Genomic DNA, 27,208 nt, shown 5'->3' with positions numbered 1-27,208 from the left:
CCTTCCTGATTCCTACTACTTGTGCCAACATCAGATTCTTCATTATTAGAGGATTTTCTCTTATAACCAGTCAAGAACTTATCCATTTCTCTAAAAATATTAGGATAATTAATTTATTGTTCTTAAAAAAATTAAACTTAATTAAATTACTTACTATTGTGATCAGTGAGTAATTAGGTACGTCAAAATAAAATAAGAAACACAATCTAACACTGCTGAGCTAAACTGAATTCGATATTGTCTTGATTTTTGGAGAGTTACTGGTCGGCCAAGTTACGTGTCATACCGCTGGTGGTTTATCCTTGCAATGAGTGGATATCGTAGGTAAGAAAGTGAGAAGTCCGACAACGCGTCTGAATATTTACGCAGTAATACGCAGCCGCCAAATCTTTTCGCGTATGCGCATAGACAATACAAGCCCTACGGCCTACAGTGCTGATATATTTCTGAACCGTACTGTTTGCTACGGGGTAAGGGTAGCATCAGCAGCATAGTAGTTAATATGTACCTATATGTTACGTATCGTATTAGCTGCACGTGCACATTTTTTTGTCAATCCTGGCTAATATTCGCGCCTCCCCTTAGACTAGTCCACGCCTCCCTAGGGAGGCGCGCCTCCCAGTTTGGAAAACGCTGGCTTAAGGGGTCTACACGCACACACTAGTGAACAATATAGTGAAATTAAGACACTGGCGTTAGATGTAAAGCAGCTGAGGCAGTGAGGGTAAGAATACCCAAAAGTGAAGTGTAAGTTTTCAAATCCGAATATTGTTTTTCTCTGTTTCCACTTAGTATCATTTGTAAGGCAACTTGAATTATACTCTCCAGTTCTGTGAAAAAGTATTTGCCCCCTTCCTGATTTCTTAGATAACCCAAGTAAACACAAAATACAGTTTTTAAGGGGGCAAATGCATTTTCACAGCACTGTATGTATTATTGTTGTTCTCAGTAGCTAACTGGAGCAGCAACGAACCAGCACAGTAAGTCAGGTTGAAATATTTACACGCATTTTTTCAGTTTGTTGTAGTTAACTTTATTTTAACATACAGCGCCCTCCACAATTATTGGCACCTCTTTAAGATGTGTTCTTAGGCTTCTAATAAAAAAATTCTTTTCCCAAAAAATAAAGTCTCACAACACAAAAAAGAGAAAAATCCAACCTTTAATTTAAGTACATTTATTTATTGGGGAAAAAAATCCCACATTAAGAAATACATTTTTTACATGAAATCATGTGTGCCACAATTATTGGCACTCGAAACAATTCCCATAAAATAAATGTAATTGAAGCATTTTTGTAATTTCTAGTTTAGTTTTTAAAGTTGATCAGAGTAAATTGGAACTTTTAATTAGAAAATGTGGGACTGAAAGTATTCTCTCACCTAATAGGTCTATAAAAGCAGGTAACCCAGCGCAAAGATAGTATTTTTACAGGAGACCCACTTATTAACCAAGATCAGTTTCGGTTGGACAGAGATTGGACTGGAAGATTTTCCAGATATTCAAAGAAAACTAGAAGTGTGGGAATTCTTATACATGAAACAGTTTTATTTGAAGTATCAGATGTAGTATCTGATTCTGAAGGGCAATATGTGATCATCATGGGTAATTTATTTAACTATAAAGTGATTTTGATAAATATCTACGCACTCATTGTGGATGTCCATTCCTGATGTGAACACTCATAAAATTATAATGCAGACTTTAACTGTGTTTTAAATTCAGACCTGAATAGGTCTCCTGCCAGAGGTGCGATAAAATCTAACACTGCAAAAACAATTACACAGTTTGTAATAGATCACAACTTATCAGACCCCTGGAGAATTCTAAATCCAAACTCAAGAGCATATTCCTTCTTCTCGCTAGTATATCACTGTTACTCAAGATTTGATTATTTCTTTATAGATAGCAATTTTTTGCCCATGATCAAATCTTGCAAGTACTGCGCTATTGTTATCTCTGACCATGTCCCTTTGATCATGAAGCTTAAATCATTATGCCCCAGAAAACTCATTTCACAGCTGGCGTCTTAACCCGCTTTTATTAGCTGACGAGAATTATACAGAGTTTATATCCCAGCAAATTAATTTTTTTTTTTGAGACAAATATATCCTCAGAGGTATCTGTAGGGATACTCTGGGAAACTGAAGGCATTTTTAAGAGGACAGATTATTTCATATCACTCCCACAAAAATAAATCAGAAACTAGAAGGCATTAGATTTAATCAGAGAAATTACCAGAATGGATCAAGAACATGCTAGATTCCCAAATGAGGCACTTTATAAGAAAAGACAGGCTTTCCATTCAGAACTCAACCTCTTGACATCAAAGAAACAACTCATTTTTAAATCATAACATAATTACTATCAACACGGAGAGAAGGCTAATAAGATCTTGGCTCAACAAATCCACAAGCAGGAAGTTCACAATGCAAGACCAGTAATTACCAACACAGACGGAGACAAAATTGTTGACCTTAAAAATATAATGCACACATTTAGAAACTACTATAAGTCCTTATAGTCTACTCAGTTTTAAGAAGACAAGACACAATCTAATGTGTTTTTTGATGCATCACAGATACCACAGCTAGATACTCTCAGTGCAGAGGAATTGGATAAACCTTTGACACTATCAGAATTACTAGATGCTTTAAACTCACTTCAGAGTGGGAAAGCAACAGGCCCTGGTGGCTACCCTGTCGACCTTTATAAACATTTTTCAGTTTAGTTAGATCCCTTTTTATTAGCAACATTTACAGAAGCCAGAGACAATGAAAATCTACCTCAAACTTTTTGCCAAGCATTTATTACCATCTTTCCTAAGAAAAATAAGGACTTACTGCAATGTGCATCATACAGACACATCTCACTTCTGAATAATGATGTTAAGATATTCTCCAAAGTTGTAGCTAGAAGGATTGAGAAAGTGCTTTAATGTAATATATTAACCCATAAAGTCTTACACCCTGGAGATCTTATTATCTTTGGATACAGAAAATGAAATTGATATGGTTGAATGGGACTACCTTTTCACTACATTGCACAAATTTGGGTTTGACCCAAACATATGTGCATGGATCAAACTACTTATTACCAGTCCATATGGTTCAGTTTGTTTTAACAACATAGTTTCAGACTACTTCAAAGTAGAACGTGGAACTAGACAAGGATGCCACCTTTCACCACAGCTATTTGCAGTTGGCACAGAGCCATTGGCAGTTCACTTTCGAAATGCTTCTGAGATAAAGAGGATTACCAGAGAAGGACATAAACAGAAAATATCACTATATGCAGATGATATGGTAATATATAAATCAGATTCACAAAATACTGTGCCTGCAGTCCAAACAACACTAGCAGAATTTCAAAAGATTTCTGGACACAAAATTAATTTGAATGAAAGTTTGCTTTTTCCAGTGAACTCTCTAACACACAATTTTAGATTGGACACCTTCCCTTTTATCTTTGCAGATGGGTTTAAATACCTCGGGAAAAGGATTCTCTCCCACTTTTTTCTACTCAAGGTTTTACTCTTGGCTGTTGGCTTTCCTCTCTTTCTCATTGATCGGGTTGCATTGAATTTAGTTTTTTCAAGTTGGACTTGCTTGTATGGAATATTACTTGTTTTTAATAAATTTAATAAAATGGAAAAAAAGTGGGACTAATTTAAAGACTGGCTGGTCAGAAGCCTCCTTAATTTTGAAATATTATTATTTACGTCGTCATATTGAATTGACAATTTGAAATATCTTCTTAGTATGATTCATTATTATGCATTTTAGCAATGATGCCTAAGCAACAATTTGATAATGTATTTTTTTTTTGTGCTCTTTGACCAAATCATTCAGCCCTAATTACCAGACCTGCCACACATTATTCTCATTGTGCTACATTCATGAGGTGAAGAAAACAAAGACTTCCCAATGTTTTATGTCTAAAACGTGTAAACAATTATTTAGCTTTTTTCTAGTTTTAATTTTGCTGTTCTATAAATGTTTTCTGGTTCTGTTAAATTTAGTTTTGATTCTTAATATTCATTAATGACGTTACATATTCTGTACTGTTGAATTAAATGTACTTTCTTGCTCAGCTTTGCAAAACCAATTTCTTTCAGAAAGGTCAGTTGTAAGATGCATTTTTATAACACAAATCCATAAATGCCATTAATGTAATGGAGAAAAATTTTAAGCATTCCCTTACCCCAAAAATTACTTGGTTTTTTGCTCACAACACCAAAATTCTTGAAAATTGATAGGTAACAAAACAAATTTTAATGAGACATTTTCCTTTTGTTAAATAGAACTTAAACTGTTGATGGATGCTTTATAACATTTAAGGTTTACATTCAAAGGAATGGCGATATTGAGGATTTTTCTAATTATTTTTTGTTTTTGTGGCCCTGGTGGTTAGGATAAGGCAAAAAGAAATATTGGCTACACACATGACCAACTGAATTAACTGTAGTTCTTAAAAGCAATCCATATTACTAACCGAGAATGGTAAACCGGATGGCATGGACGCAGGTACACGGCGATGGGACCATGAGACATACTGCGCAGGCGCGTACAGCTCAACTAACAGAAATAGCAAATAAAACAACTGCCATATTGTGAGTGGCACTACTGCGGAGTGAGGTTAGGAATAATGAGCTGCTTGGGATTGTACAAACCGCTGAACGCTTTACACCAAATTCAAACACAATACAGCTCAACGATACACACACACACGAGCCCACCTGGATAAGATCAATGAACGTAGGCGCCTACAACAAGCGTCAGAAACTGCGGAAGCAAAGCAGGCACGGGTTAAAGACACTACGGGGTCCGCAAAGGTCCACAAAGATAGTACGGAATATATAAGAGCACACCGATCAAAAAAAAATCAATCGTGTAAAAGCACATAGTACACACAAATCATGTGCTCTCAGCGCATAGAAAGCGTATAAGGACAATACGGAGAATAGAGACCCAAAGGCATTGGAGAGAAAAAAAGGCAGATAAGAGATTATGAAAACAGTGGAATTCGAAAGGCTCAAACAAACGATGGCGCGATACACATGCAGACAAAGGTACAGAATATGGAAGCAGTAAAATTCGAAAGTATTGTAGCGTCCCACCCAGGTTGAGGGCTTTTTGGTTTTAAGTGACTGTTAGGTCCGATTGAGGGAAGGCGGAGTACAGCACGGAGGACTGATAGCGGGGTATTGATTTCATGCGGTAATAGGGGGGGCGTTGGAGAGGGTGCTAGAAAGTTGTGTTTGGGGTTAGGAAGTCAGCGATTGTTCAGGTAAAACTTTTGTGACACTTTGTCATGTCAGTCACTACAGTATCAAAGAAAAGATAGAAACGATTGCATTACCGCAAACAAAAGGTGATTAATCATCAGAACCAGGCGTAATTGAAAAAATACCAGGCCAAACTGAGGTCTGAAAAAAAGAGTAGACAACAAAGTCTTTTTGCATTCGCATCATTCAATGGACAAAATGTGGATTTACACAATAATGGACCATATGCTATGAGAATCTGTGGTCCCACAACAGTTAAAGGAACGACAAGTTAAATTTCAAAGAGTACACAATTCGGTCGGGTGTATATTGATGATCTCGGAGAAGTGATGCAAATTTTAACAGGCAAAAAGAAAGGTGATGTATATATTCCGCGAATAACATTACACACCAAAGGAGATCGTGATATGCCGTTCGTAGTAAAATGTTTACAGTTTACCGTGAGAATAGCTTTTGCTATGACAATCAATAAATCACATGGACAAACAGAAAAACTCGGATTATTTATTACAGAAACAATATTCACTCACGGGCAGTTATACGTTGCGTTGTCACAATGTGTCTCCAGAAAATATTGTTTTTAATGAAGCTTTAAAGTAAAAGTGAAGATAATGAAATTGAAACAATTCCAACACACAAATCATGTGCTCTCAGCGCATAGAAAGCGTATAAGGACAATACGGAGAATAGAGACCCAAAGGCATTGGAGAGAAAAAAAGGCAAATAAGAGATTATTCGAATTCGAATTCGAAAGGCTCAAACGAACGATGGCGCGATACACATGCAGACAAAGGTACACAATATGAAAGCAGTAAAATTTGAAAGTATTGTAGCGTCCCACCCAACTTGAGGGCTTTTTGGTTTTAAGTGCGTCCACTATCAATGAACATTCATTAGGATTAATGAATATCATTTGCTGTTATTGTCATTCACTTAACTTCCCTGAAGAAACAACTGACAATACAACTAATGAGTTTACACGTTGTTGTCAAAGGGGTCAGGTTAGACTGCCTCCTTTAGATGAATATCCTGAATATCTACGGATGTTTCTAACTAACAATGTACCCGAAAGTAAAAACATCCATCCATCCATCCATTATCCAACCCGCTGACTCCGAACAAAGGGTCACGGGGGTCTGCTGGAGCCAATCCCAGCCAACACAGGGCACAAGGCAGGAACCAATCCCGGGCAGGGTGCCAACCCACCGCAGAGTAAAAACATTATGGACTGCATTAGATCCTACAATAGTTCATTTGCTTTTGCATCTACCGGGGTAAATATCAGGCCACCAGCTGGCAATGGCCCATACTGCTTTCGCGTATGTGGACAAATATTACATCGGATTGGAACAGTGCACCCTGAGCCAAATCACGAACGCAAATATGCACAGATCTACGTGTTAGATCCAGATGACGCACTCCATCAACGATTTTACTACAAATGTTGTGTATAAAGAAGTATTCCAATAGATCCTTCTAATGTGCCATGCTATGGGTTCTTTACTTCCTTTGTTCGATATATCTCATACATTCATCAGTGTATTTCGGGTTACCCAACCCCCGGGGTAGGCGAGCAGGGGGCGGAGCCCCCTTGTTTAATATATTTGAGTGAAGGAGAGGTTTGTGCTGTAATTGACAGATATCTTGCAAGAGTCTTCAGGCCATTTTAAATGCTTTATTTTAGTTAGTTTACTTTTTATGTAGACTGTTGGGTACCTGCCAATGTGATGGAATGTTTGCTTAAGGAGTAAACGCATCTTTAATTTTGAAAAGAAAAAGAAAGTATAAAAAAGCTGGGAAGCAACAAAGGATTCAAGTCCGAAGACCAGAAAAAAGGCATCCCTAGAGAAAGCTCCATGCCCTTTACAGCAGAAGTGTGGAGAAGCAGTTTAAAATCAAGAAGGAAAACGGGAGCTAAGATTTAGCTGTGCTAATGTATGGTTACTTTATTTAAAGAACTTTAAATGCAGTTTATAAACTTTCATCTTTCAAAATTTAATGTTGCATCATCTACATGGTTGCATTTGGAGCACATTAACCTCATGTATGCACATCTACTGACAGACATATCTCAGCTTCAGATATTTTACTTGGTAATTTAAATAAAATCAGGGTAGTTTTTTAATAATAATATAGAGCATCCGCAAATTGTGAAAAACCACAAATTTTGGATGTGATTAAAAAAAAATGCCTATTTTTATTGTTTAAACTCTAAATATGCCCCCAAAACACTTTAATTTCATTTCAAATTCAGCTTAATACATTACCTTAAAAAAAGAATGTAAATGTAAACCTGTATACTGTACAGTACTGTACTGTACTGCTATGTCTCCCTCAGTGCTAGAATGTAAAATACCGATGTTACCGCTATATGTACTATAATTCATGCAAGCATGTTTTCAATGCGAGAAGCCTTAGAAGGTGCAGGGCGTTTCGGCGGCATCTTGGGGCTTTAAGAAGAACAAAACAGAAAACCACTGAGAACACCGTCGACGTCACCGTCGAAGACGTGATTAATTTATTTTTATGGTGGAGATTCCAGGGATGCACCCAGCCTTGGCCCGACCCACACGTACTCACAAACCGAGACAAAAACAAAGCAAACCAGTAATCAAACGGAAAATAAAGAATGTAATGAAATCAACGATACCACCCTGTTCCCCTTACGTGTGATTACACATTAAATACAACAAAGCACAAAGTAAACACCTACAGTAAAGTCCATGAAAAATGGCAACGGATGAAATGTAATGATGAAAATAGATAGTCCAGAGATCCACACGTTGAATGGGAATGTAAAGATAGTCCTACCGCTAGTTCCTGAAATGGTGAAGACGGGTAGATGGGTTCAGGAGTGATCCTTTCTTCGCAGGATGGCCATGAATCCACTTATAGTCCTCTTGTACATAGGCAGACGGCAGACAATCCAGACACCAACCACGAAACGATTCAGGGCAAAATGAATAAGTACAGGTAACTATAGGCAGAAAGAAAGACAGGAACTTGAAACACAAATTACAAAAACTTTTTTTTTTTTTTTACTTTTGGTCACCAGCCCCCTTTTTAAAAGCTGTGCTGACATCCTTTGACCCCAGCAGCGCCTGCACCCTCAGCAGAAGACCAATCAGAGTCACTGCAGGGACTGGCAGTTTCAAATTCTATTGGCTACTTTCACCATCCCAAGCCGCATTTTCCTCTACAGTTGCTTCTTGTTCTCTCTACAGTACAATATTGCCACAAAAAAAGCCATAAAAATTGTGGAGGATATTTGCGGTTTCTGCCAACAATTATTAGTTGGGTTCTAAGGAAAAATCCGACAACGACTGAGGCTACGAACTCTGAACCGCGACTTCGCGGGGGTATGCTGTATTTGCTGTTATCCTAATTTAAGAAATTAAAATATACTGTATTTTTTGCCTTTAATAATTTATTTAGCTTACATAAGAGCTGAATATATTTGGATCCATCAAATATTTTCATTGTATTAGTCTGTTGCATATTTATGAATGTTTTATGCTGATTGTGAAGGAAATGTATACCTTGGCAATGCTATTTTAAACAAAATACTTTCTGTTGCCACATTTGTTTTGTGTACAAAAGTTGATTTTCTCTTTTTCTCTTTCACATCTTTCAGGAGTGGATGTTAAGTGTGAAGCATGCCAGAGGTTTTTTAGAGATGGTTTGACGATTTCATTTACAAAAATCCTTACGGACGAGGCTGTGAGTGGCTGGAAATTTGAAATTCATGTGAGTAAATTACTGCTCAATAAACTGAATTAATTTACTAACTCAGCTGAAGTATAAAATATATTGTTGCAGCATGCTTTAATGCTATTTCAGATATGCTATTTTGGGTCTTTTGAGATGTACTCCTTGTATTTCTATTGAACATTAGTTGTGTGCTTTTAAAATATTTTGGGTTGGTGTTTACACTCTAATAAAATAATGTGAGAATTTAAGTAAACACTTAACATAGATCTCTCCGCAAGTCCTCTCACCTAATTCTAAAAATATGTCAGGAAGAGTGGTGAAAATGAACTAAAGCACTGAAAACCACATCTAAGCATTGTTTAAATTAATGCTGTCTGACTGATTAAAAAAGCATTTATGTATAATAATCCCATCCACATTGGGATACAATAATGTTCAGAAATGACACACACAAGTGTACTTATTCATCTCTCCCTTCCATTTTTTAACCTTCTCAATCCAGTTCTGGGTGCCAAACTCTTAACAAGATCAAGTGTAAGGCTAGAACAAACTTTGCACAGGAAATTAATGCATCTCACTGCTTACTCATGCGCACAACCAATTTTGAGAGTTAACCTAACATACATGTTCTGGGATTTGGCAGGAAAAATGGAGTATGTAGAAGTTTATCTAATTGAATTTTCTTACTAAGATACATCACTAACTTGGCATACTTAGGCTTAAGGCATAAAGGACTTTTATGCAAAATATTGAAAATATGCAATGAATGCACAAGGAACTGTGGTAGAGTGAACAAGACCAGTGAGGTGCCCCAAACTTGCACGTGTGGCGCCTCTATTTATTAACCCCTTAACCGCCCTCTGCCGGATATATCCGGCACCGTTGTTTTATTGCTAACGCCATACTGCCGGAATTATCCGGCACATTTGCCTGTGGTTATATGAATGCCTGGCAAGTAGTATAACTGACGGTTTGGCGTGGGTATTATTACTACGTTGTATTTCGACAAGTCTGTGGTTGTTTTGGCCAGTCATGTGACGTGATTCGCATGTAACAGCTGTGAATATGGCGAAACGTAAACTGACTTCAAGTGAGGCTTTGCAGGCGATTTTGGACAGTTCTGATCATGATTGTAGCAGTTCTGAAGAAGATTTTAGCGACAGTGATGAGCAGCAACGTGCGCTGCATGATACTGTGAATGAAGACGCATCGGATGACGGCGCTGAGTGGGTGTATCCCCAGCATCTCAGCTGGGCTGCTGCCCGTGGTGAACTACCTTTTCTGCATTCATTTGAGGGAACGTGTGGCTTTATTGTTGATGTAAACAATTACACTGCTGAGCAGTTTTATGAGCTGTTTGTGTCACCTGATTTGATCAGACATTTTGTTCATCAGACAAATCTTTATGCAGCACAGTTTATTGAGAAAAATCCCAATTTACCTCCACATTCCCGTGTTCGTGCTTGGTTTGACACTGATGAAAACGAAATGAAAAAATTCATTGGGATTTTGATGTTGATGGGAATAATCAGAAAACCAGATATTGAGATGTACTGGTCTACAGATCCTATGTATGCAACACCTATTTTTGCAGCTGTCATGACACGTAACCGATTCTCTTTGCTGCTGAAATTCTTTCATTTGAATGACAACAGAAATGAGCCAGATAAGAAAGATCCAAACCGCGACCACTTGTTCAAGCTACGTCCTTTGATTGATCATTTATTTGAAGCATTTCAGTTGCCCTACATGCCAGGACCGTCAGTTGCAGTTGATGAAAGTTTATTGTCGTGGAAGGGCCGCTTACAGTTTCGACAGTATCTACCATTGAAAAGGGCACGGTTTGGTATCAAGATGTTTTGCTTAGCTGAGAATTCAGGTTACATTTATAGATTTCGTGTATACACTGGCAACTTGCACAACATTTAGTGGTCAATACTGCTTGAATAAATGTAAAAAAAATGTAAAAAAGTAAAAAAACGAAAATTGTTCAGATTTCGCCTGGCGTGGGGAATATTTAGGGAGTTGGCGGTTAAAGGGTTAAAGTTGTCTACTGTGTGTAGACATGGCGCCCACGAATGTGCACAATTACCATCACAAAAGTAAAAATGATTTTACTAATAAAATCTTATGAATGCTTGAATTAAAGTGCAAATGTTGAGGATCGACTGTATTACATACATACTCAAACATTTGTGTACTGTATAAAAATTATACATACAGGTATACAAAGGGAGAGTATGTAGACTCCATACAGAAAGTGGCCAGACTTGTCTTCTAGAGCTGTGAGGTGGCAGCATGAACAACTGCATAAATCTGCTAATTAATGCAGCTGGGGTGGGGGGAGGAGTGTAATGGCCATGCTTAAATTTTTACTAATGAATAGCAAGAGTTTTCTCATGTTAGTGGCAGGTAATAATGCTTATGTAAACAACAGAAATAACAGCAAGTCATAGTAATATTTTTAAGATTTATAAGGTTTATATTGTTCAAAAAAGACAACCCTTAACTTGATTTATAGAGCAAACACTGAACTTGTACGTACTGTATGTACTGTTGTATTGTATATACAAGAATAAAGTATGTAATTTTACCAGAAATGTTGTCCTTGATTTCTGTAGATGTACAAGCCTTTTCATTTTTTGAAGAAATAGGCATTTGAGAGAGTTTATTATTGTCTTAGCACATAACTTTTAGTTGTGCAACATATAGAAACTTCCTCAGCTTTGATGCTCACAATCCGATTTATTCTATTTATTTGTAAATGATGATCCACTCTATCAAGAAAATGGTTGCTTTTCTGGTAAATCATCACAGGATTTTACTAGGTTTGTTAGTCTGTGCCTACAATGTTGAAATTTGTTGGGTTGATGTGTATTGCACAAGTAGGGTATTTGAACCTCCTTAGCGTTAACATTTTTTCTCAATAAAACATGTAAAAAGCATTGCGTTTTTGGCTTGAAAAATTACATTTTTATCAAGTCTCATCTTTCTACTATAAAACACATAAAACACTAAAAGTACAAAGTCAGAAGTGTATAAAGTATATTAATGATACAAATAATAATGAAAAATAATAATATGAATGAAGAATAATAATGATGCTAATACCATATATACTGTCAAAATATGTCTTTTGTGTGGTATATCTTAAATGTGAAAACTGCTTATATGTATGGTCTTTTACCCAACACTGTTCAGCATAACAGTTTGTCTCAACAACAGTTCTTTCGATCACATGATCAAGAAATAACTTCAAGTGAGTAAGTAGATCTTGACTTTTATTCCTAGTTGCCTCACAAATTTGAAAGAAGGTACTGCTGGTTTACTTGAAGCAGGGTAATCAGAAACACAAACACATATGCGATCAAGCTTTACTTTCAGATTTTTCAGAATTGCTTTTGGTTTCAGTGTCCGTTTCAGTTCCATTGCCAGACGACTTTGCTGTTGATGAGAAGCTACTTAACATCACTGCTTGTACTGTATAACTGGCAAGAGTGTGTTACACCTGGCATCTGAAAAACGTTTCTTACGAGACACCATTATGAGGCTAGGAGAAGATGCATCTACACCGTTTCTTGGGTAATGCTTGGGCCTGATGCCTACATTAGACACACCTATGTCGTTGTCTGAAGTAACGCTTGAGACTAAGGCCGGGTTGATACTTTACATGATTCAACGCATGCGCCTGTGAACGCCACTGCTAAGCAAGCAGTGTACTGTTTATACTTTACGTAAATCTGGAAGATTCCACCAGGTGACTGTGCATGATATCATCATAGTGAGAAAACTGCACAGATTCGCGGTGCTGTGAATTGCCCGAAACATCCATTAAATTCCGAGGACACCTTGCCACAATATCTCTGAAAAGGATAGATTTGTAATGATTACACCCATCAATCCAGGGATGCACCCATTCCAGCAAGCAACGGGTGCAAAACAGAAACAATCCCTGGGCGAGGCATTAGCGCATCACAAGGTGAATACAAGCATACACATATACTACCGTCATTTTGGCATCCCCAAACCTGCATGTCTTGGAAACCCACCAGAAAAACATGTAAACTCTAGGCAGGGAACATCAGGGATGTGATTCCCTGCGAGGCAGCAGCGCTACTGCTCCACCACCATGCTGCCCCTACATGTCTAATTATTGACAGTATTCATTATTTAAATAAAGTTAACGAATTTTCTGTAAAATGTAATATATATACTTTAATGCATTTCATCAAGAAAGTGATACTAAGTATAAATCTAAGGATTCTAAATGTGCAGAGAGCTGGAATATCATACATTGAATGTGTGTGGCAATTGCTGCTTGCCGATGCTCTCAGTTCAGGAGTAAGTCCCAGAAGCACGTAGCAATTAACAACTGGGTCGGTTTTAAGATGATGTTTAAAACATTCTACTTTAATGACAAAATAAACTATGAGATTAAAGTTGAAATTACCACTTTAATCACAAAATAGGCCTTTTCTCAAATACGCTGCTGTATTTTCTAATGCTGTTATGAAGTTGTGAATGTACCATGTCATTATGATGGGGAATACGTAACGCTGAAATATAAAAACACCACGAATGCATTTGTATGTCGGCATTTTGCTTCACCACATCGAACCATTCATCAAACATTGAAGCATGCACGTCAATCCTGTAGGATCTGCAAAGCGGCTTTCTGTCCCATGTTGATAGTAAACAGGGACTTTGATGTCACGTTCTGACATGATCACACTTTGCCACCCTATTTTTTGCTGGTACTGCAACTCACACATGCGTCGTGTTAATTTCTGAGGACGTGCTCAAATGATGCATCAAATGAACTATTGGAACGCTTGGCAGCCATGATGCGTGCGTGTATGTATTCTGAGCATGAAGTATAAACAGGCACTTAAGCTGTTATTACTTTTACAGCCTGAGTAATCCTTGGGTCTAATGCTCATGCAAGACGCATCTACTCATTTGCCCGATTGACACTCAGGTCTAATGCTTTTAGCACTGTTTTCACATTGCTCTGGTCTAATGCTGGGGAGGTTAAAGGTGCTGAAAAGATCTATGGTTAAAGAAAGTTATCCTTGGATCACAAGAGATTCTACACTTCATTTTTAATGTTCCCTCTGCATGAAGTTTCTAGTTTTTGCTTGTCACAATTCTGCTTCTGTGTCCCCCTTTGAGCAGTGCTTTGCCTAGAGTTTTTTTTTTCTGGAGAAATGTCTGGAGTGTTTTAGCTTCTGGCTTCATTTGTTTAAATATTCAAGTAAATTCATCTTTATGTTCTGCTTTCCTTTTCTTTAATATTTTTCAGTCATAACTGTGTGGCATTTAGATATCGTAGGCAGTGGTTGTATGGTATATTGTATTTACATGAGGTGGCTCTGTTACTGTGGTTTTAAGAAGTAATGCCAGCTTCATACTGGTGGTGTTCATGAATTTAATGTTGGGAGTCAAGACTGAGGTTGATTTTGGGTGGCATTGAGATTCAAAATTTATATGTGGTCTGAAACTGTAATAGAATCAGTCCTGTGGCCTCAAATTTACAAGTACAAGGTTTTAGCATATGTGCATGAGGCTATAGAATATGAATTAGTTCTTTATAGGAGTTCTCTTAAGGTCTAGCAAGCCATTTTCTTAAGAAAACCCTTCTATTTCTTTAGTTTAAGGCCTTATCTATATATATAATTCTCCAAGCCGCCGCCAGAGTGGGCAAGACACTCATGAAAGCACGCAGGAAGGAGCCACGCCCACACCCATGTAAGCATGCAGGGAGGAGCCACGCCCACCAACTCTAAGACCATTGGATACGAATGAAAGTCGCAGAGCCATGCCCACCAACTCGGACACAATGCCTCGGAAAACACACCGTCATTTCTGTTTGTCTGTGCTACAGTCTACTTGCAGCTCTGAGCCACGTTGACTTTTCGGTTACGACGCACGACCGCGTGCAACATCGCAAACTGTTTTACACGCTACATACAGCAATTCGCATCCGCAACAAACATGCGTCTTCTTAGATGGTCCTGCAGGAACACGGAAAACGTTTCCCTGCCCACCAACACTCTTTATTCCCTGGCCCGCGTCCACCGCATCCGCGACAAACATGCGTCTTCTTAGATGGTCCTGCTTTGAACATCTCTGGAGAGATCTTAAAATGGCTGTGCACTGACGCTTCCCATCCAACCTGATGGAGCTTGAGAGGTGCTGCAAAGAGGAATGGGTGAAACTGGCCAAGGATAGGTGTGCCAAGCTTCTGGCATCATATTCAAAAAGACTTGAGGCTGTAATTGCTGCCAAAGGTGCATCGACAAAGTTTTGAGCAAAGGCTGTGAATACTTATGTACATGTGATTTCTCAGTTTTTTTATTTTTAATAAATTTGCAAAAAACTTAAAGTAAACTTTTTTCACGTTGTCATTATGGGGTGTTGTGTGTAGAATTCTGAGGAAAAAAATGAATTTAATCCATTTTGGAATGGATTAAATATAATCCATAACATAATCTGTAACATAACAAAATGTGGAAAAAGTGATGCGCTGTGAATACTTTCTGGATGCACTGTATTTATTTAATTAAATAAAAACTTTCCCAGCACGCTCCCACCCTCCATCGTTTTTCATCCCTTCAAAGATCGGAGGGAACAGAAAGTGATTGCCATTCTTGGATTTGCGATTCTTTAGAGAATCAGGGGTTTACTGGTAAATAAGAAATAAAACACTAAGTAGCAGTACTGGCTCTGGGATTGCAGTGAATATACAGTCACAAAATTTCCTTGAAAGCAAGTTTTCCATTAATTAACTAAACTCTCAGTTTGGCTTTTTCATACAGAATCACATTAATTTAGTTTCTGTAAAAAAGATGTATTACTGGCAAAGCATCATGTAAATATGCAACCACCAATATTCCACCACTGAAGAATCTGTTGCACCATCATGACTTTATTAGTTTCTTTTTATTTTTGTAAGTATGCAGTAATGTTTGAAATTAGTTTGGCACAACAGAAATCTTTGCCATGTGCATATTTTCCTTTTGCAGCAAAACAAGTGGTTCAATTTGTGTGAATTTCAGTTCTTCCTTTGCTATGTAATATACTTAGTCATTTGTCTTCTTTTGTGTCTGGAAACCTTTTACTACAGCAGATTCTTTGGCACATTTAGTTGTAGCCAATACACTTTTACAGCCTCCTGCATGTCATTTGCTGTTGAGTGTGCTGTTATAATTTCATGTTTGACATTATGTCAAAATCTGTTTTTCTGACTAAACAAGGCTGGCTTGCAGCAGTACTTGCACATTATTGTGTCTTCCTCCAGATTGTATAAAAGCCAGTTGAAGTCTGATAGCTAATTAGTCTGAAACTTCAACTTTTACACCTTCAACTTTTACACCCTGCTCCTATCTTTTGATTCAAAATAAGTGTTACTACTTTCAGTCGCGGTTGATGTGATGTGGGATTCACCCCTACGCTCTTGCTTAGTTTTTGGTTTCCTTTGCACACGAGGCTGTCCTGCTCAGGCATGGACTTAAATTTCTTCACAACCGTTTATTGTAAACAAACGTTAACGTTACATGTGTTTGCAAACGTGTAATGTGGTGGCATAATTAGAAGAGTGACTGCATCAAAAAAAAAACAAACCCAAAAATAGCAAGTGAAAATATGAACATTTACTAGTTAGTGGCTAATGACACATTTCTTTTGTTGCCTATCATGAAATTCTGTCACATATGCTTGTGTTATATTCGCATTGTAGAGGGCTGGACTATGACTTGAATTATTCCTCACTTCTAATAGAAAGTCTTGTTGTTATGCCCAGCATAGCAATCATTGAGTTCATATATGTGTATCACATAATGCTGAAGTAACATTCAGCTTGGTGGGATGACGGCAGTTCTTCCTCCTCCTCCTCTTGAGGCTTTAATGGTATGTTTCCTATTTTATTGTGTATCTCTGTTATGAGTTCAGACTTACACATTTTACAACTCAGAACTTTTTTTTTTTTTTTAAACACTGCATTCAGAGTACAGTGCTCCCAAACTCTGGAAGTCTTAGGTTGCACTGTCTTTTCTGGCACTTGCTTAACTGCCTGCATTTTTTCAGATTGGTTCAAAATTGAATGAAGTAGTGATGCAATACTCCGCCTAATGATGTAATTTACTAGTTGAGGAAAGTGATCATTGCCAGTGTTTTTATAATCAATTGTTGATTATGACAATTCATTGTTGTAGCACTAATATGGATAAATAATTTTATTTTATTTTTTTTCAAAAAACGTGACTTCTGACAAAGAAATGGGTTGGATTTGAATTGAGCAGCTGTGATATTGGCCACTGGGAATTGTATTATTTTATTCAATTGCAGTGGAATACAATGGCATCACATTCATTTTTGCCTAAAACATGACTGTTTACATTTTCTTTTAAAAAAATATTAATACTGCTGTTTTAATCTGAAAGATAGTTGCTTATAAAATCTTTATGTGGTGTTTGCTAGACAATGAATATATTTTAGTGTTCAGACCCCAAGGTTACCCCAATTTTTTAATACGTCTTATTTTGTAACACTGAGCAAGTCACTTGTGAATAGTTACAGTATCCTGATCTTGTAAGGCATCATGGATAAATACAAAATAATTAATAGTAGTAGTGATAATAATTATATGTAGATCTTTTTCTTTATTGTTTACTTGCTTTGATATGTATAACTCTTCTACTTTTTCAACAGAGGTGTATAATAAATAACACTCATCGTCTAGTAGAACTATGTGTGGCAAAGCTTTCCCAGGACTGGTTTCCTCTTCTTGAACTGCTTGCAATGGCCTTAAATCCTCACTGTAAGTTCCATATCTATAATGGTACACGTCCTTCTGAGACAGTGCCTGCAGGAGCACAGTTAGCCGAAGACGAACTTTTTGCCCGTCCACCTGATCCAAGGTCACCAAAGGTAAGTTTATCTGTTGTTGTCTGCATCTCTTTAACAACATCAGCTTTTCACAAGTTTGTCAGAATGTTTTTAGAACAATGTCAGTGATGGACACAGACTTTTTCAGTGGTTAAATTAGAAGTTGTAGCTAAAGTAATCTAGTGAAAATTTACAGGCATGCCTGTGTATAGTTTGGGGAAACATTTAAAGCATAGCATCAGAACTAATTGAAAAGAGAAAGTAGATACCTCAAAAGAACTACAAGAATTCAGAAATCAAGTACATTGATTATGACTGAGCATGTTTAAGATGCAGTTGGAGGAGCTCTGTTGAAATGGACTTGAAGCTGCAGTCATTGCATGGCAGATGCATTTTTTAACGACATACAGTATGGATGTGAAAGGAAAAACCCACACTAAATTTTCGTTTAATAGTATAATGTCATTAGTGCATGGTTGAAACCATCTTGTTTGTTTTTTTTTTCTTGTTCTTTTAACATACAGTACATATAAGTTAGCCAATAGTACAATGTTGAATGTTATTAAATACAAGACCTCCGTCGAATATGGTCAGATCTATGTTAATTCTTATCAGTGTTTGATGTAGGTTCTCATATAAGGTATAGTTTCAACTTTAAAAAAAAAAAAATGTCTGTGCTTATCATGACATGGCACTACTTGCAAAATAAGCTGAAAATTCTTTGGCTCTCATTTAGGAAAAAAATTTCATATTAATTATCCATTGGTGAAGAAACATCATTGATGCACCTCATCCATTGTCTCATTTTTAAGTATAACTCTGTTCTTTTGCATATGCCATGCCCATGATGAGTGAAGAGTATGACTTGTGCATTTTTTCCTAAAAGACAAAAAGCACATTTTTCTAAACATACTCCCTCACATGGTGAATCTTTTATAAAATTTTGTATCCAAGTGAAATCGAAAGATACATGTAGTATTGCCTACTAGTAATGCACTTAAGAAAGCATGACAAAATTGCTTGTAAGCAGGCCCAAGACACTGTGTACTTCAGAAGTCCAGAAGATATGACTAACAGTCTCTTTATAACTTGAGGCACTGTAAGTCTTTGTGTTTCTCAAATTTAAAAAAAAATGAATGTACTAAATGCAGTAATGGTCAGTGGATGCTTCCTCATTCCTTCATTTTAGCAGTTAAAATAACACTCAAGAAAATACAGAGAAATATTTTAAAGTTAAGAACAATAGTGACAGGTAAGTTTTTCATGGGCAGGTGTAAATTAACAGTTTGATAAATCCAGATCTTGAAAAGTTCAGCTGGACTTCAGAGCATTTTTTTTTTTGCAATGTGAAATGTTAGTTCAGTGCTATGGAAAGGAGCTGGCTGTAAAGAAATAATACGGACTACAGTAATTTGAGCCATTTACATTTTTTTTGTACACTACACCCTTATTTTCAGTGTGCGTTACAAAGAAGTTAATTAGGACTCAAAACAGCATGAAATGCTCCTGTCACAAGAGAAGTTATGCCTACTTTGGACAGTGTGAAAATTATATGTTGACTAAGGTAGTCATAATGACTATCTGATTTTGAAAAGGCTCAAAATACCTGATGGTTTGTAAAATAGTTATCTGTAATGGAGAAATACATCTCTTGAGGTTCAGAGTAATGCCAAGGGTGCCACAGATACCGAAAAATATTGTTTATGTCTTTGAATGTACAGGGGGTGGATTAATCAAAGGAAGAATACATAAGTACAAAGAAAATAATAAACCTTTGTCTTGCATATACAGTATAGAGATTTGCCAGTAAATGTCAAATAGATTGTCGTAATCACTTGCTCAACTCCCAAGGACCACACAACAAAGTCTAAACTACATTGGAATGTCCAAAGATCGGTAAAGTTAGCAAGAAATAGCAAAAGTAAATTGTGAGAATGCTGGCATTTTTCCAAGAATGTTAGGAATGGTATGTTAAATCTGTCTATATAAATCTTTCTACTAGTTTAGTGTGTCTGTCTTTCTGACTCACTCATCAACAAAACCTCTATTTCCCATTTAGTTAAATACCTGAAGTTAAACAGTATTTCTAAGTCAGTACAGTAGGTATATGCTTTTATATACCGTATGTGTATATATATGTGTGTAAAATTCTGTTACAATGAAATCTTCATTACAACGAAGTATTTTTATGGTCCCAACAGTTTCCCCATATGACACGAGTCTATAGGAATCTCATTACTAAGAGATACTTTCATTACAATGAAGTGCCTAAAAGACCTTGAAATGCCTGAATGAATCATCCACAGAGCAGTTAGTTCTGTGGTCGCAGCTCAGTTGTGCACAACGATCCCCAAACAGAAACACTGTATTTTTTTCTCTTTCTTTGAACTTTGTTCGTACTGTTTTTTTGCTGTTTTTGTTTTCTGTGGTTTTCAGTGATACCTTTTTGCATATTGCTCGTCAACATTTGAAAAACATCCATTAGAATTTAACTCATTGTCAGCCTCCTATAGAAACGGCAGACACGAAAAAGCGATAACAGTTCATATTAGAAAAAAAAAAAAACCTTTAAATTTTTGCGGCTCTTGATTCCGGCAAAAAGAAAAAATACATTGCTAGTGAATTGGAATTTCACCATTGACACTGTCAACTTTCTTGAAAGACCGAGCAAACTAAGAAGAAAAATCTTGGATTGCAAACGTATGCGAACTGCTGCATTTGAAGACATTGAAAAAGCAGGTTTTATGTGGTTCAGTGATGCTCGCTCAAGAAACATTCCTATTAATGCGGCACTCATTCAAGAAAATGTGAGGTTTCTAAACTCTCCCGAGACCTCCCCCAACTGAACAACACACCGAAGAGCATCCCTTAGTGCGATCACTGCGTCTGTGGAGTTCTGTTTATCCGTTGCCAAGGCAACAGCAGACTCGCAGCTCTGCTGCGGCCCATCACGAAGCAAACAGAAAAGATCACAATGGGTGATGCAAGGAACATTGTAAATGCAAGGAACAGTATTACTTGGCCACTGACCTAGCCACAACCCTGCCTGACTGCTGTGTCTGTGTATAAATAATAATAATAATTTGTTACATTTATATAGCGCTTTTCTCAGTACTCAAAGCGCTATCCACACAGGGAGGAACCGGGAAGCGAACCCACAATCTTCCACAGTCTCCTTACTGCAAAGCAGCAGTACTACCACTGCTCCACCTGTATAGGAGAGTGGCAGATCATGCTACAATAAATAACCGTGCAGTTCCTGTTTCAAGCTGAATATAGCCGGTTTTGCTAAAGTACTAAGACTCAGCCTCGTGTTTTGGGGTGCAAGACAGGGACTTTTAGCACAACCACGATCTTTTAGGATTTGCTTCTGTGGCGCTTCACTGCAGTGCTTTGAGCCTGCTGTTGCCCTGCCCCGGCAACGGACAAACAATCTTCCACAGATGTGGCAATCATGCTTCAGGATGCACTTCGGTGCGTCGCCCCGTTGGGTGGGGGTGGGGATCCCGAAAGAGTTCAGAAACCTCACAATATGAAGAAGAAGAAGAAAAGGATGATTCTGCTTCTGACTGATAACTGTGCTGCCCACAACATGCTTCCACATTTAGATAATGTTCATGTTAAATTCCTCCCACCCAATTGCACAGCAGTGCTTCAGCCATTGGATTTGGGCATCATTTGCACCCTGAAAGTGTATTATCGCAAGGAAATGCTGAGAAAAATTCTCATCAGCATAACTTATATATATTAATTACCCTTAGAAGTGTAGGCCTTTCATTTAAAGAGCAGGCAAAAACATTCTGCAGTAGTCCACAGCTGAAATATCAAAGCCTTATTTTGTTCTTTAAGTAATGGCTTTCTTACTGCCACTTGCCCTGTCAAACATGCAGCACAAAGTCTCCTCTTCACAGTAGAAACTGAGACTTGCTTTATCCGACTGTTGTTAAGCTGTGCTTGAAGCTGTTGTACTGTGAGGCGTCTATCATGGAAGCTGGTGACCCTCAAAAACTTAACTTCTGTGTAGTGTATTGTTGCTGTAATAACACAGGTATGTCTAGGTTATTTGGGGTGTTTTCTAATATGGAGCATAAAAAAATCCTACTTCTTTTATATGTATTAAGCTGAGCTAAGGACTGTAATGCTTAATTATCTCATTTTAATTTCACAACATCAAAAATAATTAGAAGTATTAATATTCACACCCCGTAGCATATTAAAGGGATGTAATAATACATGGATCTCAGAACACAAATCTATGCTCACTATATGATACATTTTCAATACATCCTTACCTATTTTAATAATTAACAAGTAAACTATAGTATTCTTCCCGACCCCAATCCAACCATCACAAAATGAATAAAATATATAGACGAGAATTTTTTGGGTTGATTTGATTTGGACATGATTTAGGTTGTTTTAACTAAGACTTGACTTCTCCACTTAGCATTTCTGATTCCTTTGTCAGGCAAGGCTGTATGCATTTTGCATTAAAAAGTGAAATCATTAGAAAACTAAAAAAATGTAAGCTTAAACTGGTGCTCTCTGTGTCCTTTTGCCAATTTATTGAGGATGGAGAGAAGGTGACATAAACCAAGGTGTGGACAAGTGTCATCACATAATTATACAAGGTCAATTTAGTACTGCTCAGCAGGTAACAATATATTGCAGTAAACCGATATAAACATGACGGTTACATGCATGCTCCAAACTAATATCTAATAGCCATGTTGTTGGGATCGAGGATTGTCTCACATTTAGAGTGCTCATGTGGCAAATTGCTGTTGATGACAGGATGCAAACTTCTCTCCTGTCCTCTACAAAGAAAGAGTGAATGGCTTTGCTCTGGCGTTTGACTGCATGCCTTCATCTTGCAGCTGGCTCAAGTCACTTGATCATTGTTACATGTGAAATGCAGCCCCAGAAGATTATTAAAAATAACCTGTTTGTAATTCTTTAATTTTGCAGTAACAAAGCTGAATATGCTAACATATTGCATTTGTTATTACATTAAATTATTGGGTTGAGTAAGTTAAAAGATTGGCTCATTTATGATTCAGTGAGGACTTTCTTACTTTTATGCTAATTACTTTTAAGTAGAAGAAACATGATTTATTGGGCCAAAAGTTGAATGTCATTAAGCAGTGTAGTGCTTGTTATGTGTTGTTTCTTTTATTATATTATAATCTCTGCCTTTTTGTCCTTTGTTTTTGAAAACAGGGCTGGCTTGTGGATCTCATAAATAAATTTGGCACATTAAGCGGATTTCAAATACTGCACGATCGTTTCACAAGTGGCCAAGCACTTAATGTTCAGATTATTGCAGCACTCATCAAGTATGTAAGAGGTGTCATTTTTTTTCTTCCCACTGAAAGTCCTCATAGAAACATAGGAATTTAGAATTTAGCGGAATTTCCATAATGTGACCTTTTTATTACGCTGTGATGTATACATTATTTTAGCCAAACCCCTGCACAGTTTAATGTTATTGTATTTGTTTTACACTCCTACTTATAAAGCATAGTTCCTGTTGGTTCTGCCTCAATGTTGGATACTAAAAGTAACATGTTATATAATTTGTGGTTAGTGCTTTTTTTTTTGGAATGGCAGCATTGTACTAATGGTTCTCAGTTGCTTTAACTCCACTGTTTGTTTCCATATGGACTTTTTTCATCTCCCTATCACTTTTGAAAAACAAAGCACAGACCTGGTGGTGAAAAATTTAAATGTATGGAGAAAGTGATTGAAGTAAATTGAACAGCTAGACAAGATATGAACCAACACTTGAACACTCTCAGATTAACATATTGTACTGTTTTGAATATTTGACATTAGTTTTGATCAGCAAAATTTGGCAAAGCATTTTTTGCAGTGAATATGCTGTATTTGCTGGTTACCTTATTTGTCAAATCTTTTCTTATAAGTTCGCGTTGTGGCTGGCTTAGAGGACTATTTTTTCCCCGGTGCCCCATGATGCTTTGTAAGGCTACTATGGCATTACAGAGCTACAGCAGCCATGTGGCAGAGCTTTCATGCAGTAGTACTGTAAGATCCTTGCAGGGATGCTTCGGGCATGCACAATGACACAGCCAGATCAGTACTCCAGCCTCCCACCCCTTTATTTGTTTAAAATAAATAAATAAATAAATAAATAAATTGAGGGATATGTTGGCTGGCAGTACTGCCACCTGATATCTGTGCAGAGCCACAAATTGTTATTATGCATGCAAATTAGCCATGGGCTGGCTCTACCTTCCAAAACAAGCCTTAAAGGGGTCCTCTACACATGTATGTGTGTGTGTGTATATAGTGAGGTGTGGGTCCCAAAAACCTCACATCCAATCCCCTCCATCATCCCCCAAGCTTTGTTAAAACAGGATGAATGAAGCGACCTTCAAAGCCAGGCTCAGCCAGAAAGGATGTCTGTGTTGACATGCGCAGACCTGGGCTGATGGCAAACATCAAAGCAAAGAGCTGTAAACTAATAAACCACTTAGTGAGTTGGGATTTGGTATCTTTCTGCTGGTAGAGCAACAGGAGCATTGTGTGATCTGTTACTAGTGTAAACTGTCTGTCCCACAAGCAATAGTGTAGGGCTTCCACTGCCCACTTAATTACCAAACATTCCTTCTCGAAATTTTGAGTAATTACTCTCCCTGGGAAGTAATTTCCTGCTCAGAAACGTGATGGGATGTTCTTCCGAAACACTGAGAAAGCAACGATCCTAAACCAAAAGCACTCGCATCCGTCTGTAGAATGAATTCCTTAGAAAAGTCCGGATTCTGCAGAACAGGGAATGAAGACAAAGTGACCTTTAAGTCAGAGAAGTACCTCTCACAATCATCAGTCCAGACAATGATGCAGTTTTTCTGCCCTTTGTCAGGTCAGTGAGAGGGGAGTCCCTGTACAGGAAGTTCCGATTGAATCGTCTGTAATATCCAGCAAGTCCTCTGAAAGCATGAACCTGCTTCTGCGTTTCTGGACTTGGATATGCAAGCACCTCATTCACCTTGACCCCAGGTGTTCCCCAAATAATGCGTTTCTGACATACCCATTTTACACTTCTTAGGGTTAGCTATCAACCAAGCCAGCCTCAAATTGTCAAGCACTGCTTGCAGGCGGTCGAGATATGACCTCAAATCATTACTGAAAATTACCAGATCTTTGAGAGATGCCCCAGCATACTTGGAATGTGGTCACAGGATCTGGTCCACCATCCGCTGAAAAGTTAATGGCTCACCATAGAGAACAAATTGAGGATTAATTCGAACAACCTGTCCAGGGTGGTGAATGTGGTCTTCTTGCAACTGGATGCCTCCAGTTGTAACTGCCAGTATACTTTTCGCGAATTACACACATTTCGAGCATCTGCTTTACCTCCTCATGTATCAAAGTTACTTTTTGCTTCCAGAAGATGATATGGACACATCTGTATTTTAACACTGGATTCAGTTGTGATCTTCTGTTCAGCAATTTCAGTCTGACCATGCACAGCTGAAAAGATATCAGAGTTCCTTCCGATCAGTGAGAGCAACTCAACCTTCTCGGTGTCCATCAAATCATCCCCAATAGCAATCTCTGTCTGAGAGACTTCCACTGATGTGGCAGACATAATTTTTTGTGCAATTCATACCACTCTTTCAAATAGATTAACACACAAGGTTTGCATGGGCTTTTGGTGGCCAGGTATTCTAACCTTATATTTTATGGGACTCATGCACTCCTCCACAACTGCTGGACTCAGCTGATTAGTCTAAAATTTCTTTTCTTGTCATAATTATGTTTTTGTTTCTCCTGTTCTCACTGCTGATGCTCAACCGCATTAGAAGACAATTTTGAAATCTGCTCTTGGATCTAAATGACTCGATCGACAAATCTCACCCTAGGAGTCACACTGCGAACCCCTGTCCATTCCTCCTGAAAAATATCCAATACCTATCTTGGTCGGAGGCCAAATAACATTTTGAATGGACTCAAGCCTGTCAATGCCTGGTGTTTGGGTCTTCTGAATAGCAAATAGGAAGAAGGGTAACACAGTGTCCCGGGAAGTCTGATCATCATGTCCCACCCACCAAATCATCTGTTTGAAGTCATGTTACATTGTTCAGTCAGGCTTTCGGCTGAGGGTGATAAACAGTGATGCTAAGTTGTTTAATGGTAAGGTTCCCACACAGCTGCTTCATTACATTTTAATGAAATGTAAATTTCAGTACAGTAATCCCTCCTCCATCGCGGGGGTTGCGTTCCAGAGCCACCCGCGAAATAAGAAAATCCGCGAAGTAGAAACCATATGTTTATATGGTTATTTTTATATTGTCATGCTTGGGTCACAGATTTGCGCAGAAACACAGGAGGTTGTAGAGAGACAGGAACGTTATTCAAACACTGCAAACAAACATTTGTCTCTTTTTCAAAAGTTTAAACTGTGCTCCATGACAAGACAGAGATGACAGTTCTGTCTCACAATTGAAAGAATGCAAACATATCTTCCTCTTCAAAGGAGTGCGTGTCAGGAGCACAGAATGTCACATAGATAGAGAAAACAATCTCTAGCAAACAAATCAATAGGGCTGTTTGGCTTTTAAGTATGCGAAGCACCGCGGCACAAAGCTGTTGAAGGCGGCAGCTCACACCCCCTCCGTCAGGAGCAGGGAGAGAGAGAGAGACAGAGTTTGTTTTTCAGTCAAAAATCAATACGTGCCCTTTGAGCTTTTAAGTATGCGAAGCACCGTGCAGCATGTCGTTTCAGGAAGCAGCTGCACAAAAGATAACAACTTGAAGATAATCTTTCAGCATTTTTAGACGAGCGTCCGTATCGTCTAGGTGTGCGAACAGCCCCCCTGCTCAATCCCCCTACGTCAGGATCAGAGAAACTCAGCACAAGAGAGGGAGAAAAGTAAGCAATCTAGCTTCTCAGCCATCTGCCAATAGCGTCCCTTGTATGAAATCAACTGGGCAAACCAACTGAGGAAGCATGTACCAGAAATTAAAAGACCCATTGTCCGCAGAAATCCACGAACCAGCAAAAAATCCGCGATATATATTTAAATATGCTTACATATAAAATCCGCGATGGAGTGAAGCCGCGAAAGGTGAAGCGCGATATAGCGAGGGATCACTGTATAAAAAACTTTTTTTTGGCCAAAAATGGCTACTGAAGATAATGCAATGCAAAAAAATAAGTTAATTTGCACTTATACTTTTCACACTGAGTCTTTGGAACCCTGCAGCAGGCCTTCTCAAAGAAACAGTCTGTTGTGAAATTTCTGTACTCGGGCAGTCTTGGCGAAAGTGTTGGCTTGAAATTGTAGAAACAGGCAAATT

General features: G+C 37.9%; 1 protein-coding gene across 3 annotated transcripts in view; it reads left to right on the top strand.

Annotated features, from left to right (window-relative positions):
• LOC114651134 (probable ubiquitin carboxyl-terminal hydrolase FAF-X) overlaps window positions 1-27,208 on the top strand; it is a 420,397-nt gene that overhangs the window by 123,559 nt on the left and 269,630 nt on the right. For all 3 annotated transcript variants that reach the window (XM_051926098.1, XM_051926097.1, XM_051926099.1), the window contains exons 5-7: window positions 8,922-9,034; window positions 17,708-17,926; window positions 23,105-23,220. In XM_051926098.1, coding sequence (XP_051782058.1) covers window positions 8,922-9,034; window positions 17,708-17,926; window positions 23,105-23,220 — 448 coding nt within the window. The remainder of the gene's footprint in view (window positions 1-8,921; window positions 9,035-17,707; window positions 17,927-23,104; window positions 23,221-27,208) is intronic.

Source organism: Erpetoichthys calabaricus, chromosome 4, assembly GCF_900747795.2.
Source record: "Erpetoichthys calabaricus chromosome 4, fErpCal1.3, whole genome shotgun sequence".
Lineage (NCBI taxonomy): Eukaryota > Metazoa > Chordata > Cladistia > Polypteriformes > Polypteridae > Erpetoichthys > Erpetoichthys calabaricus.
The sequence above is the reverse complement of the archived record's forward strand: the minus strand, read 5'-3'. Positions and strand labels throughout refer to the sequence as shown.